The 17,140-nt window shown below is 35.4% G+C and overlaps 1 protein-coding gene across 1 annotated transcript in view; it reads left to right on the forward strand.

Annotated features, from left to right (window-relative positions):
• The first annotated feature begins 1,737 nt into the window (after positions 1 to 1,737).
• GABRG2 (gamma-aminobutyric acid type A receptor subunit gamma2) overlaps positions 1,738 to 17,140 on the forward strand; it is an 87,005-nt gene continuing 71,602 nt past the window's right edge. Inside the window, exon 1 of the mRNA XM_039219360.1 lies at positions 1,738 to 2,084. Coding sequence (XP_039075291.1) covers positions 1,978 to 2,084 — 107 coding nt within the window. The 5' untranslated portion in view covers positions 1,738 to 1,977. The remainder of the gene's footprint in view (positions 2,085 to 17,140) is intronic.

Genomic DNA, 17,140 nt, shown 5'->3' on the forward strand with positions numbered 1-17,140 from the left:
CTCTGTGTCCCTCTCTCTCAAAAATAAATAAACATTAAAAAAAGAAAGATTCAACAATTAACAACCAAGCATCTTTTTGTCAACATAAAGAGGGCCAAAGTTCCTCACAGTACTGCAAGGAACAAGAGAATTGCAAAGATAGGGATTTATATTTGTTCTCCCTCTATTTGAATCATAATAGAAAAGCCAATTGCCTGCTGCCTATGAATATTGTTGTTTTGACTGGATTCTGTTCAAATGTCACAAAATAAGGTAGATTTTTAAGGCCTGTAGGATTCCAGGTATGTCTGTGAGGCCTTTTTTCCTTCATTGTCAGAATGAATTGCTTCAACTTCTATTCTTGGCGGGAGCTACTAGTAATTCTCTCTGCTTTCCTTGGGCATAATTTAGGCTTGTGGATGGAATTTTCTATTCCTCTGCCTCCTGGACTCCTTACTCAAGTTCCCCACCTCGAAGACTTTCTGTAGAAAAGCCACTGGTTTTGAAATGACTCCCTACTATATAGCAGCAAGGTGTCTTTTGGTCCTCTTCACCTGTATCTCTCCATAAACTTTTTTGCTGTGGTCTGAACTCTACTGGACACTTCAAACAATTTTCACTTTCTTCTTTATGATGAGTAATGGGGTTTCCTCTGTGGCAGATGAACTAGCATGGCACAGAGGGATATCTCCCATGTATCAGTATCCATGGTAACATTCTAAGCAAGAAGGAAGCATGCTAACAGGACTCATCCACCCCAGAAATTTTCAGGATTGTCTCCAAGCAAAACAACAACAACAAAAAGGCATTTATTTCCCACATAGCAAATAGAAAACTCCTTATATTGTTAAATGTCCTCTTGATCTCTCCTCTTTTACCAAATCTCTTCACAAAGCAGCCCCTATCTTGTGGTTTATATTCTTTACTCAAGCAGCTATCTCAGTGTAATTATTTTCATCGTTCAAATGTTTGTCTTTACATTTTCTCTGGGGCTGGGGAACCAAAAAGGGGCTAGTAAATCCTGGGAAGCATAACATTTTTTCATGTCTTTTCATTCTATCAATGTCCTCTCCCTTCATTCAAATGGAAAATTCACCAAATCTATTTCCCTACAGAGTGTTTTACAGAGAAACAGTCATTCCTCCCCCTTCCACCACCACTGCCCCTCCTCCCCCTACAGTGTAACCGTGATTTCTAAGACTGCACGATTTTAATAAGGATTCCTGGCAGATCTGATGAGACAAACCTTCTGTCACTGGTGATATAGTTTACGGGCTTGCTAAAGCCTCTCTTGTTGCCATAAAAGTCAGTCCTTGCATCTGTGTGCGTGCAGTAAGGAGTTTAAAAGCACTGGGAAGACACCACGCATGTGTTAATTCGTGCTGCAGCAGAGTGCATCACTTCCACTTTGACCTCATAGTTAATCTGCGTGATAGTTAATCGCGCATAGAGTCTTTGATTTTTTAAATTTCTTTTAAACTCTCTCTCTCTCTCTCTCTCTCTCTCTCTCTCACACACACACACACACACACACACACACACACAGTTTTAGCCCTGCCTGCCCCCACTAAAAGAAAAACACAAAACAGAAAAAAAAAAAAAAAAAAGCACCACCTAAAACGATGGACCGGGGGAGTATGTGTAAGTGTCAGGGGCAGGAGTATGTGTAGAGTGTGCGCGCATCTCTCTCCCTTATTTGTCTCCCTGTGCGTCTCTCCCTGTACCCTCCCCCTGCCTCAAATACATTATTCCCCCAGACTTGGAAGCCGCTCCCAGAGCTGACGCTTTGATGGTATCTGCAAGCGTTTGTGCAGATCTTATTTCTGCCCCCTGAATATTAATTCCCAAAGCTGGTGGCAACACAGCAGCTCAGTGACGGGACCTACTAGAGGCAGGTGGGGGGAGCCACCATCAGATCATAAGCATAATAATAATACAAAGGGGAGGGATCCTTCTGCAACCAAGAGGCTAGAGGCAGAGGAGGAAAAAAAAACCCTGATGAGTCCGACAAATATATGGAGCACAGGAAGCTCAGGCTACTCGACTCCTGTATTTTCACAGAAAATGACGGTGTGGATTCTGCTCCTGCTATCGCTGTACCCTGGGTAAGATGTGCTGTTTTCAGCGTTGTTTTCTTCCGGAGAGGTGGGGGAGGGGGTAAGAATGTGGAAATAGGGAGACCACCCAGATTTTAAACACTGTTCTGGGATATGGGGTTATAATTTAAGGGAATGTGAAAATATGGGGCAGAAAAGAGAGGGAGGAAAGAAGAAGGTCACTTTCATTTATGTCTTTTTTAAAAATTTTATTTGTTTCGTTTTAGAGTGGGAAAGCTAACGTCATAAAGACTTTGTATTTGGGGAGTAGCATTTTGATAATACTGCAATCTGATGTGGAGGTGGGCTTAACTGATACATGCCGGCCATTGAGGCCATGTTGGAGGCATTTTGGGAGGGGGGGTCTGGAGCAAAAACTGCAAATGGGATCTTGGCTCACACCCAGGAGACGTATGTGTGTGGCGGGGAGGGATTCTGTTCCTGTACACCAAATATTGTTTGCTCCTGGACCTGGGCATTCTTAAGATCAGTCAGTCAAATTTTGTATTCATCCCCATTGACCTAGCAGCAGATTCCCTGATGGGCAGACATGGTTCAGCACCAGGGACAGCAGTCCCAGTTAGGGCCAAAAGGAAAAGAAGCTTATCTAACCCCATAGGACACTCTAATTCTACACAGGACATCCCTATAGTGAAGACGGAAGGCCAGGGGAGCCAGGGAGCACTAAAACCCGAGGAGGGGGGGAGGCAATTCTGATTTCCCTCCACCTCCCAGGAGATGGGAGGGGGACTGTGGGCATGGGTGGAGAATGTAGTTGATGATTTTATAGAGGATATATGGCTAGAAAAGAGGTGGTCTTGTTGCAATGTTGAAAAATAAGCTGAACTAGGTGAATGTTAAGCCAAAATTGTGAAGTTATGCACTGATACCTTAAATTTAGCCTTGCTGCATTAAATGGAAAAGATGGGTAGGGGAAGATGAATTTCTAAAAACCCTAGCAAGTATGTGCTCTGAAGTCTTTTGTAGCTATATTTTCCTGAACTTCACTGCACCAAAAGTATCAGGAGAATATTCCTCCACCTATAGGTCATCAGTTATCTACACACCTAAATAGCCCCTGGCACCACACCTACACATACCCTTAGGATTTCTAGCCAGGGCCAAAGGCAAGTTAGAAGTCCACTACTTACACTTCTTACTTTCTTCTAAACTGTCATTTTGAAATAAATCTTTATAAGAATTACTCTCATCCCTTTCACCTCCTACCTCACAAAAATAAAAGAAAAAACTAGCCATAGAAGAAATCAAGTCATTGTCCTAAGGTTTTTGTGGAAGTTGATGCTCTCGTGTAGTAGTTGTGTCAAAAGAAGACAAAAGGGATGAGGGCTAAACTATTATTTTATTGAAAATTTCTAGTCAACTTCTCTGGTCCTCCTCCCTTCTCTAGGGTAGGTATTGGGAGATACAGATTTCTGGTAAAGAGGAGACCCAGGGAAAACAAGGAGTGAAAGCCTTTTCTTGGAGTTTCTAAATAGAGACAAGTTCTGCTTAATTCTTTCAGCACTTTTCATACCTTTGTTCTTTACTATAAAAATAGAATGTGTTTTTCTTAAGAGTATAAGATTTAGTGGCTTTCTCAGAAGTATAAACTGCCTTATACTGGAAATTGTTCTATGGAATACATTTGAGTGGAATCCTGGAAAAAACATTTTTTCTGTTTAAAATTTATGCATATATTTTTCTGTTCAGTGTTGTGTGTAGCTCTTAATTTGTTTCAGAAACTAAGGAGTTGATAGTTGCTATGGATAGAATATCATCCTCATATTCTTACCATTTATGAAACCTGTGGATTGAAATCTACACAGGACATAGGAAAATGTGTCTCCTTCCTCTTCATGTCTATCTTAGTAAACAATTTTATAACTTAATAGATGAAGATATTTTTATCTCCAGTGGCCTTATTTTAATGAAAAATGTATAACTTTATTATTATTCATAATTGTATGATATTTAAGATGTTATTTTGTTTCCACAGCTCTGACTTTTCTTCTCCAATATTATATAAAAAGTAAAACTTTAGTGATACATTTTAATTTTCAATTCCTTGCCTAGTACCCTAGATGAGCTTTTTAGATAGTTCAAAATAATGGAAACTATGTGTCATGTAAACCCTCCAGTAGGAGAATTTGCACATTTTGTTAGTAATGAGAGGGAATGGAGTCATTGCAGTTTAATGCAGAGAATGTGATCAGAGTTTCAGTTTACTGCAATCTCATAAAAAAAAAAAAAAAAAAAGCCATTTGAGTGGCTGAATAGGGCCGGATGGAAATAGAAGCTTTGATGTCTAAAGCTGATTCTAAAGGAGGACAAAAAGCATCTGGGAAAATGTAGGATCCTAAAAGCCAATATAAAAGAAGGTTTAGGGGTAAATAGTGGCAGTAGAACTACCTAGAGAGTTGAAGGGAACTTTAAAAAACAAATATTTAATTGGCTTTTTCATTTGTATAACTGCTAAGAATAAATTTTTATCTCTTATTAAATTGACTAAATTTATTATGTTGTGTTTATACAACAGGAAAACAAAGAGGGATATCAAGCATTGGGGAGAGGATGTTAACACCTAATATCTCTTCTTATGTGGGAAATATTAATTTCTGAAACTCAAAGTTATGTAAACTGTCCTGTTACTTCTGTATAGTGCTATCATATCACCTAGAAAACTTACTAAAATGGAGATTCCTGAACCATATACTGAAAGATTCTGAATTGTTATTTCTGGGATGGAGCTCAGGAATATTCACTTTCAACAAGTAGGCCTTCATTGAAAAAAAGTGGTATTTGCTTTGCTGATTTCCAGAAGTTTATTCATCACTGTATTTAATATTCAAAAGTGTTTCGACTATTGCTACTTAATTATTCAACTGACCACAATGAGTCAATTTCACATACAGACTTTTTCATTTATAACATTGGGTATATTATATAAACCACAAAAGATAAAGAATACCTAGAAAGAATATTAATAAACCCAACTCATGTTGAGTAAACGTTGGCTGAAAAAATAAAATATACATGTATGTATGAATGTGTGTGTGTAATTATGTTCACAAACTATATACACTCCATGTATAACTATTCATACATACAGGTTTTAGAACAAATTTTACAATTTTATAAACTCTTTCAATGTAACTATATTCTATCTCAGAGTGAAAATACCCTAGCAAGAAAAAAGGAATTGTAATATAATAGAACTTTTTTAGAATAAATAGGAATAAGTGTTAAAAGTCATTTTTATTTCTGTTATAATAAATAAGATTTTTATATCAATTTTTTCAAGGTTAAATTGAATGGAGGCGAATTTGATTAACTTTTTGATACTAAATGTAACCTTTACTTTGAAGTTCTAGCCCTGAATTTTATTTCATTTTTTAACTTAGTTTTTTATTTTTTGGGGCTTATTTTGGGAGGAACAGAGAGAGAGAGGGAGAGAGAGAGAATCCCAGGCAGGCTCTATCTACACTGCCAGCACAGAGCCTGACTTGGGACTTGAACCCACGGACCGTGAGATCATGAGTTGAAATCAAGAGCTGGAAGCTTAACTGACTGAGCCACCCAGTGCCCCACACTGAATTATGAAAGAAGAAAACTGAGTTCGAGATTTGTAAATATTTTCTATTCTTAGCTGTTCCCTGAACGGAAATGCTTCAGGTGACTCTTCTGGTGCACTGCTAAAGATCTTGACCTATAACCAATTTTTCATGGTTTTTAACATTATTTAGTAGGCTATGATCCTGCATGGAGAGAGGATGTTGTGATTCTTTATTATAACACTGTCTTAACAGAATTTCTTTATCTACAAGCCTATACTTTCCTATATTTCCAAATCTTCCACTTGGTTTTATTTAGAAGAAAAATAATTTCCTCAGCATAGTTAATTGCTTAGTTAAATTTCAAATAGTTTACCCTGAGGCAAACATCTACCTGGGGGGAAAAAAAAAGAAAAAATATTATCACCTGATATTTCTCAGAATCCAGATGACCATCACACTCTACACAAAACATTTGACTTATAGACAGAAATTTAAGAATCAGCTTTTAATTTAAATAGTTACATAAATGTCTGATATCTTAGGCTTCATTTAGAATAATCTCCTCTAAAGAATTAAACTAAAGAATATTTAATGATAGCAGTCTTTCTTCCACACACTTGAAAATTTGGTTCCACATCAAGAAATTTTTAAGTTGGGAGTCCCTGGGTGGCTCAGTTGATTAAGCATCCAACTTTTGGTTTCAGTTCAGGTCATGGTCTCACGTTCATGAGTTCAAGCCCCATACTGAGCTCTGTGCTGACAGCATGGAGCCTGCTTGGAATTCTATCCCTCACTCTCAGTCTCTCTGTTCCTCCCCGACTCGCACTGTCTCTGTCTCTCTGAAAGTAAACAAACATTAAAAAAAAAAAAAAGAATTTTTCAAATTGAAAGGAAGTTAATATTAACTTTGGAGGCTTTATCTTTGTTGTAAATACGTTAATAGAACTATGGCCCTTGTCACTGACACAGTTTCCTAGCCATTCCAAGATAGGCTTTTCATTGTTCAAACACAAGTAGGCTTTGCTGGAATAACACATACTTGTAATTGAAGGGGAACAGCTATATATTTGTCTCACTACATAGACTTTGGTTCTACAACCAAACTTGAGTTCATGGCAGGGCTTCAATTATTACAAAGGATCTTTGCTTAACAAGTATTCTTGTTTTCACCACTATTATTTTATTTGCTATTCATATGTTTTTCCTTATTAATGGGTGGAGAGCGTAATACCAGTGCTACTTGTTTAGCATTTACATGGCACTTTATCTATAGAATTATACAATGATATTTTAATGATATAGAATTATTACCATATTTTGCACTCTTATCACAATACTATAGGGATTAATATGATTTGGAGTTAAACCTTATTTTTACTCCAAGCCACAAATGTGTAACTTAAAGAAGGGTTTTTTATTTTCTTTTAAAGGATGTTTATTCCCCAGAATATGGGAGAAATGAATAACAAACAACCCTCCCAATAAAGTCAACTGGAGAGGCTTTTTATATCTCAAAACAATCCAAGTATTTTCTTAATGTTAGAAAAACAAAAGGGTGACTATACTTGTGTAGTTTGGATTATTGACCTAGGAATGTGACTAGGGGAGTCTTTGTGTGTGTTTGTGTGTGTGTGTGTGTGTGTGTGTGTGAGACTAGGGGAGTCTTAATCCTGCTGTACAAGTAATATTGAAGAAGACTCAGACTAGTCCTTTAACTTCTCCATATCTCAATTCCTACAGCAAAAAAGTCACAAAAAAGTATTATCTTCCTCATCAAACTCATGAGACCAGAAAATAAGAATGTGCATGCAAATATTCTCAGAAAAAATAAGACCACAATTTCTAGGTGTAAGTTCATACTCCTCTGGAAATTAAAGCTTAAGCACTTTGATATTAAGCTATCACATGCCAAAGTTAATTAAGCAGTTGCTTGTATTACTGAGGTGATTAAAATGTCAACCTTAAATATTAACATATTGAACACAGAGATATCCAGATATTGAGGTAGTAATATTATTTCTACTTGAATAGTATAGTTGCCTCAATTTCATCTTTCATTTTTTTTTCTAAGTATTTTTGTAGATCTTTAATTTCATGTCTTCTCTTAGGAGATGATACTTAAAATTTGCCTGAACTTCTCAATAACAGATTTATTGAACTTGCTATGTACAGTCTAGAAATTATGTTTCTCTTCAAACCTCATCTGTTAAATCTCTTTTCCTCACACCAGGACAATATCTAAGACAAATCCTATATGTTTCTTACTTATTTTAAAGTTGAGAATAATCTTGTTTTTAGCTATTAAACTCATCTAAATTGATCTTTCAACCTCCCAATGAGCTTTGTTTTGTTTTTTTCTTCTATTCTTTTGATCAAGCTTGACCTAAGATTTGGCCTTTTCGTCTCTTGTATTATGCTGTTTTTGAATATTTTTTGAGATTGGAGTGGAAGGAAAGAAGATAATTAAAGGAGCAGAAAGATATTAATTTAAATTATCTGGGTGACAGATACCTAAATGCTGAGTTACTCTTTCATGGTATGATTGGATGGGTTCTATGAAGATACTCTTTCTCCTTTCCACTTTTGGAGACTTCTGGCATCACACTATTCCCTGACATGAGTTATACTATATGATGGTTGATGTCAGATGATACCCCTTCAGCTCCACTCTAAAATATATTCACTGTGATTCCTTGCTAGCATCATCTCTCCAGATAGACAGTTTTAAAAGACAATTCCAACATAATTGTTTGTTTTGTTTTGTTTTGTTTTGTTTTGACATTCATTTAGCTCATGGGAAGGGAAGGAGGGAGGGAGAAGGAAGGATGGAAGGGAGTGAGGGAGAAAGAAAATATGAACTGATAGACTTAGCAAACTCTCTGTCTGATTCTGGAAGTGAAGATCTTTCTGACTCTATTCACTATTGGGCTCATTCAAACAAGCCTATGACCTTTAGACTTTTTCAGGAGAGAATCAGCCTAGTCATTTGGACTGTTCAGATTGTAGAGAATATAAGCCAAATTTACCTAAGATTTCTCTACCCACTCTGTGTTCAGATAGCACTAAGAGGCAGGTATGCAAGTTTTCTGTTTGGGGTAGAGATAACAATTGCCCTCCTTAGTTTTCCCTCACAGTGGACATCTATGAGTTGATTTCTTGACTTCCTTTTTAATTGCCTTGAGCTAGAAGTGGAGCAAGTACCTCCATGGGAGGAGGGGATATGAAATTGCACAGCTCTTTCTACTCATAGGCCAGTAACCTTCTTCTACAAGAACGCCTCTCTCATTGATTTCTTATACTTCTATCATGTAGCTCCAAAGTAGGTAAAGGAAAAGGAATCCATGACCTGTTTTAGCCTTCTCTAGCAAGTTCTGCCTCTCTTTGGTAGCCTGCCACATTTTGTATTAAATAAGTGTCTAACCCTTCTCCCTTCCCCCTTTTTTTTCTGTTCTCAACATTGGTCATGACAACAGAGAAAGTATATTTAACATTCTGTTCCCAGGGCACCTGGATGGCTCAGTCAGTTAAGTGTCTGTTATGACTTTGACTCAGGCCATGATTTCACAGTTCATGGGTTCGAGCCCTGAGTCAGGCTCTGTGATGACAGCTCAGAGCCAGAGCCTGCTTTGGATTCTGTGTCTCCCTCCCTCTCTGCCCCTTGCCTGCTCTCTCTTTCTCTTTTTCTCATTCTCTCTCAAAAATAAACATCAAAAATTTTTTTAATAAAAAAATTCTGTTCCCTTTGCAATGTTTCTCCCAGACATTCACTAGCTAATTCACCTACTTCAAGTCTTTTCTCGAATATTACATTCCCAATGAGGCCGATACTGATTATTTAATGTAATAGTGCAAACAACTCTCAACCATGTACTCACAATTCCATGTACCCTCACCTATGTTTGATCCTTCCTTATACTTCAGGCCTTCAGTAATTAAGTAGATAACTTTATTGCATGTTGCATACAGGTTTATTATTTTTACTTTCTATTTTCTGCCTCCCTTAGCTAGAAGCCAGAAATAATGAAAGTAAAGTCACTGATATGTCTCCTGATATAACCCAGGCTTTTAGAGAAGGGCTTTGCCTTGAATAGATGCTTAATAATTCTTTTCTAAGTAAATAATTAAAATTGCATTTTCTTTTCCTTCAAATTTGTCTTTTTCTAAAAAAAGAAAGGAAAGTCTTTTTATTTTCCCATCAGTATCTCAATCTAAGTTCAACATACTTAGCTGCAGGTAAAAAACAACAACAACAAATGGGTCCTATAGTGTAGTGTAGTCCTTAAAGAACATAAGCTATGGAACCACACTTGACCAGAATTCCAAGTCCTATCCCTATCATTACTTGATGGCCCTTAGTCACCTTCATATAGTCTTAGTGTCTTTATATTAAAAAAAATGAAGATAACAATTTTTCATAAGCTTATTCTGTGCCATAATTGATATGATACATGTTAAGGTCTTTACACATAGTAATCATCCCTTGTAGGTTGTCATTTTTGTTATTGTTTTTGTTACTACTATAGGGTCTATTTCCTGGAGATATTCCTAGAAGCAGAAATCTCTTCTCCACCTCTGTTAAACTCTAAATTTTAGAAGAGTGCATAAGAGAGTTTCTTAATAAAAATTCTCTAATTCTTCAGTCTCCTACCTTAACTTGTATAAGAAAAGAAAATAGGGGAGAGGTTCCTACATTTGTAGAATGCCTATGCTAATCGTTCACCTTAGATCATTATTGTAAACTTAATATTTCTAACATATGTTGATTAGATACCAATATAATAAGAAAATATATGTTAACATATGAAACTTCTTCTTGAAGATAGCTTCCTTAATGATATGCAAAGAAGGATCTTTTTCCAGAGATAGTGTGAAACCACTGCCTGGGTGTCTGAGCAAAATTACTCAACCCATTATTCAGAGCAAACACATGTTGTTACTCTTGATGAAAATTTGTATATTAGGCCATGAAATGTAAGCAATGGATTACATCTGGAGATGAAGGTGGAAGGAGACAATCCAAGCTGATATGTTGCTATTCAATGTCATGACTAACTCTTCATTTTTCTTTGTGCCTAAGAGGTCTGATCATAGAATTAAACTCAACATTATATGTTACATACGGTACTATATCAGTCATCCGAAGTATCTTTCTGATTTCAGTTTTGCTATCTTACTAATTTACCACACAGCAAATAGACTTTTCTTGTATCAGATATTTTTTAAAATAACGATAATTGAGATGTAATAAAACATTCCGAATTTAGATGTATAGTTAGATGAAATTTTTTCAAATGTATCCACTAGTATAGACATCCCTCCTATATACATATACATAACATATATACATATACACATTCATTTTTAATATATATTAGCTTCCCTCACACCTGCAGATTTTCTTGTGCCACTTTCTGATTAACTACCTGTCTACTCTCCCTTTCCTCCCTTCTGATAGTCTCTTTTATGACTTTTCTCGGCATAGACTATTTTTTTTCCTGCTCTAGAACTTGATAGTGATTAAATCAACAGTTTCTGCCTAGCTTCTTTTGCCAAACATAATGTTTTTGAGACATAATAATATTTCATATATTATGAGTTCCTTTGTATTGTTTAGAATCCCATGGTAAGAATTGAAACATGTTTACCCAGTCTTCTGTTAATGCATCCAATTTGAGGCAGTTTGGATGCAGCTCATAAGAACATTATTGTACAAGTGTTTCTTTGGACCTGTTTTCATTTCTCTTGGTGGGAATGGTAGCACATAGAATTGATTTATTTTTATAAGAAATTATTAAAAATTTCAGAATGATTTTCTAATGTGTGAAAGTTCAAATTACTGCAAATCCTTACAACTTTAGGTATTGTCTGCCTTTGTGTTAGTAATCTATTTCTATATAAGTAGTTATCCAAAACATTAAAAAAAAAAAAAAACATATCTCACAAGGTTTCTGAGGATCAGAAATCCAAGGGTGACTTAGCTAGATGATTCTGGTTCAGAATCTCTCATGAGGTTGCATTCAAGTTGTTGGACAGGGTTCCAGTTTTCTGAAGGTGCTGGAAAATCCGTTCCCAAGTTCACTCCTATATTGATAGGAAGCTCCATTTCCTTGACCAGTGGTCTTTCAAAGGTGATGGAGAGGTGGAGTGAAAAAAAGGAGAGAGAGAGAGAGCACTCCAGATAGAAGCCACAGGATTTTACAATAAAATGTTAAAATTATGAACCAATATTATTGCAATGTGGTATTAGTAACAAAGAACAATCCTGATACACAGTGCGAAAGGTTTAGGTAAAAGTGTGAATGCGTGGATACCAGGAAGATAAGGATCACCTGGGACATGTTAGAATCTGGTAACTAAAGCCTTTGGGATTTTAACCATTATAGTGGGAGTAAAGTTGTACCTATTTGGATTTTTTGTTTCTTTTGATTCATTTTATTATTCATTTGTAGGAGTACTTAGGAATTTTAGATAAAAGTCCTTTGTCAGATATATATACTGAAAATATTTTTCCAATATATAGCCTTATTTAGTAATTTACCTAGGTGAACAAAATGTTCAATTTTAAAGTACAATTCATCATTGTTTCTATTCTGGTTAGTGGTTTTACTGGCCTAAGATATTTGCCTCCCTGAAGTTTGCAAAAATATTTTCATATTTTTTCTAGAGGCTTTGTAGTTATAGCTTTCTCTTTTAGTTCTTTGATCCATCTCAATTTTTTATTATTCTTACTTAATATGTTAGAAGATGAGATTCATTTCCCCTATACATTTATCCAATTGTCTCAGCCCTATTTTTTGAGATTTTCCTTTTCCTATTGACATTCCTTTGAACTTCATCAAAATGTTACTAACATATATGTTGAAGTCTGTTTGTGAAATCTGTATTCATTTCCATTGGTCTACTTGACTATTCTTAAGTCAGTACCATATAACTTTGATCATTGTAGCCTTATGGTAAATTTTGAAATGAAGCACTGAATATAAAATACATCCTTGGGGTGCCTGGGTGGCTCAGTTGATTGAGCGCCCGGCTTCGGCTCAGGTCATGATCTCACGGTTAGTGGGTTCGAGCCCCGCGTCCAGCTGTCTGTGCTGATAACTAGCTCAGAGCCTGGTATATATACCAGGAGCCTGCTTCAGATTCTGATCTCCCTCTCTCTCTGACCCTCCCCTGCTCACACTGTCTCTCTCTCTCTCAGAAATAAATAAAAAACATTAAAAATCTGCCTTTAAAAGAAAAAGAAATACATCCTTATGTGTTCTTCATTTGCAAGATATCTGATTTATCTATTTTACATCTTTTAAATCCTTACATATTTTAGTACATTTGTCAATTTATACAAAAACAAAAATGGACTGCTGTGTCTCTCTTGAAATGGCACTGAATATGTAGATCAAATCGAAAATTATTGACAATTTGACAATATTAAGTTCTATAATCCATGGACATAGTTTATCTTTATGTTTAGGTTTTCTTAAATTCTTCTCACTAATTTATTGTATCTTTCATTGTAGACACTACACATTTTCCTTAAGTTTATTAAATATTTTGTCTCCTTTTAAGTTATGTTTTTAAATTATTTTCTGTTTGTTACTATTATATAGATAAACAATATATTTTGTGTATTACTTTTATATCCTTTGGAATTTGTTCTAAAAGTTATTCCAGTAGTTCTTATAGATCCCTTATGATTTTTTATATACCATATTGTTATCTCCAAATAAAGATAGTTTTACTTCAGAATGACTTCTTGAAATACAAATATGGTTGTTATATTGCCACATTAAACGTTTGCAATAACTCCCATACTACCATGAGACCCAGTTGTCTTAACTTGACTTGAATATAATTTACCATATATTTGTTATGCAAAATGGAGACATTTTTATTGTGAAAGGGTATAATTGTTAATAATTCTGTCAGGATCACAGGTGCCTGTGGAAAGTTAAATTTGGAATGGTAATAAACTGGGCATGTGATTACTCAATATAGTCTTTTTTTTTTAATGCTGCTGTTTCTTTTTTTTTTTTTTTAATGTTTTATTTGTTTCTGAGAGAGAGAGAGAGAGAGAGAGAGAGAGGCTGCATGAGCACGGGAGGATCAGACAGGGAGACACAGAAGCTGAAGCAGACTTCAGGCTCTGAGCTAGCTGTCAACACAGAGCTCGACGTGGAGCTTGAACCCACTAACCATGAGATCATGACCTGAGCCAAAGTTGGATGCTTAACCAACTGAGCCACCCAGGCACCCCTCAATATAGTCTTTGATGATAAAATCCCTGACAACTTCTATAGGGTCAGCTCTTGATTCTTTGTCAGACACAATTTGACTGTCACACTATATTTTGCCATTTTCTTTCAAATGCTAGTTTCATTTTCCTAACTCCTTTATACATACTACTTTCAGAGCTTTTTACCTCTCTTCAAAATTCTTTTGAAGATTTTGAAATTCTTTAATTCAGAATTTTCATTAGAGAGATGTTTTAGAATTGAGGAATATTTTTAATATAAATCTTTTCTATTTCATGGTTACAAAAGAGAGGTCATAGTGAAAGATATTTAACTAAGCTAATTATTACATTGAAAAAGATGAAAAATATCCAGTAATAAAACCCTACCTAAATGGATAAACAGAGCAAAACCTCCTAGTCATACCACGTCACCTCACCCAAATCTTTTATATAATACAATAAACAGCAAATAAAATCAACTCAGTAGCCCACATAATGGCCATGTTGGCCATTAAATACTCCTTGAAACATGTGACTTTTCAAGTACCCTTGTGGTCAAGAGGCCATTTACAGAGTTTCTGAGGTCCATTATGGGAGCTCCTTTCTGTAGACCTGCTACCATTCCTATATGCAGCTCAGTGCTTCTGATGAGTAAGTATGAAAGTAAACTCTGTAGAGAATCATAATAAGGAAGGAAAGGCTTTCTCATTAATTTTATTCTTTGGACTTCAGATTCCAAGTAATCTCCTAAGCATATTCTTAGTAGATGTTTAGATATAAATGAAATTTATCAGAAAAATGCATATAAAGCAGAAGTTTGGAGATAGTGGTTACATACTCTGAATCAGGTGATCTGAATAGTGACCTTCTTAATTCCTATCTATTTTGTGAATCACATTTTGTTTAATCCCTTGCCACTATATTCCTGGCACTATGCTGGATGCTGAAAAGTATTGAATGAGATGAATCCAGTCCTTGCTCTTGTGGAAGTTATTTTCCAGAATAAAGACATGCTTTTAAAAGCAAAACACTAAACTATTTATTATATATTATAATCATAATTTTATAAATTTACTTATAGAAAATGTTCTATTTTATAGTTATTTCAATTACTACCTGTGATTTAAGGAAATTGTGTAACCAAATAAACACTACATGCTCAATAATTTTTTCAACCCATCGGTCCATGTGATTCTGTCCATTTTCTCCTTGAAATAAGCTAACATGAGATGTCATTTGACTCTTGTTGAGCTTTAAATTGCTAACTTAAATGTGGAATGGTAATAAATGCAAAGCAGACAAATTTCTTCCTTCTTGTCTCCTGCCATCCTGCCATAAATAAATATTTGTTTCATCCCCAACACTTGTTTGGCACTGTACTAGAGGATGGAGATAAAACCATGAGAAAAATAGATATCTTCTTAATCCTCTTAGACTTTGCAGTCTAGGGACAAACAGTAAACAAACTTCAAAGAGAGGTAAGAGTTGAAGAAATAATAAAAATGTGGTATGATGGAGAAAAGAAAAGAATTACTTTAGGGAGAATGGTCAGGGAAAGCTATTCTGACTAATGGATAAGAAATTCCATTTATATGAGTATAAAAAATTTCATCCATGAGAAGATTGAAGGGAAGATGGCTCTCAACATAGGTAATTGCAAGTGCAAGGGTCCTGAATGGAGTGAGAACTTGTTGTGATTTAGGAACTAAAGAAAGGCCCAGTTGGCTGGAGGATAGCAACCAAGGATGAAAAGGTCAGGGTATAGGATTTGGGAGGCAGGAATCTACTTTCTTCCAGCTTTAGTGAAGAATTTGAATTATATTTGAGATACAGTGTTTGTGTCAAGGGAAATGCCTCATATAATAATACCATCAATTTTTTCTTCCTAAGTAAGAAGTGTGCTTCTATGTTTTGAGGAATGGTGAGAGTTGCAATTTACCTACCAATTTTCAGTTGCTTGTAATTATCAAAAATTTTGGCTTTAACTTTTCTTAGGGTTATATATAGTAGTATTCTATATTTTGATACAAAATCTTAGTGGAATCAAGAGTTAGTTATTAATTCTGCTATTATGTCAATTATTTGAAGCATAGTAATTTTTTTTTAAATGTTTTATTTATTTCTAGGAGAGAGAGAGAGAGACAGCGTGAGCAGGGGAGGGTCAGAGAGAGAGGGAGTCACAGACTGAAACAGGCTCCAGGCTCTGAGCTGGCAGTCAGCACAGGGCCCGACGCGGGGCTCGAACCCACGAACCGCGAGATCATGACCTAAGCGGAAGTCGGACGCTTAACCGACTAAGCCACCCAGGCGCCCCTGAAGCATAGTAATTTATTTTGTGGCATTGTTATCAAATGATTGCACTATATTTAAATAATGTGTTTAAACAGATATGTTTTTATGAAGATGAATATTCTGTATCTAAGTAGTGGCAAAGATAGTATCTTAATTCCAAAATAATCAATATGACTTAGAAGCAGTTATTAACATAACTGAATTTTAGAGTTTAAAGGATTCTCCAAGAGCATTAAAAAGTATACTTATTTCCTATCCATAAACTATGTTGTTTAACTTAATCTGTGAACAACAAAGCCATGCAAAGCAATGTTCCATCTAAAAAGCTGAAAGAATCCAACTATCATTGTCTCAACTTAAAAGGAAACCACATTACCATTTAATTAATAAAATTCTTTTCTCCCCAGAAGATTTTTAAATGTTTAGACTCAATTATCTCATATGTTGGCATATGGAAATTTCACAAACATCTCATATCAAAGAATATTTTTAAATGTTCAGTGATTTAAAATTACAGCATAATAGCTCTTTGTCTCATTTTTAAGTTAACCTCTCAAACATAATTGACCTTTATTGGTAGGGGATTGTATGAATTTTAACAACATAAATTCTTTTAATTCTGTATTGGTATAGTGAATTGTTCTATCACCCCCTCCTCCCACAATAATCGCCTCCTACAACCCCTTTGTAGTCACACCATTCCCCCTCCCTTAACTCTTGGCAACAACTGGTCTGCCATTCATTAGTGTAGTTTTTTTCTTTTCAAGAATATTATCTAAGTAGAATCATCTAGTTGACTTCATACAGTGCCTTTGAGATTCATCCAAGTTATCGAGGTATCAGTAAGCACACACAAAAAGAAGCTCAATGTTGTTAGTCATTAAACATAAATGTACATTATGATACCACTATACATTTATCAGAATGGGTAAAATAAAAAAGAATACTGGCAAAACTAAGTGTTGGTAAGAATATGGAGCAACTGAAAC

Source organism: Hyaena hyaena, unplaced genomic scaffold (genome assembly GCF_003009895.1).
Source record: "Hyaena hyaena isolate Hyena2069 unplaced genomic scaffold, ASM300989v1 scaffold_814, whole genome shotgun sequence".
NCBI lineage: Eukaryota > Metazoa > Chordata > Mammalia > Carnivora > Hyaenidae > Hyaena > Hyaena hyaena.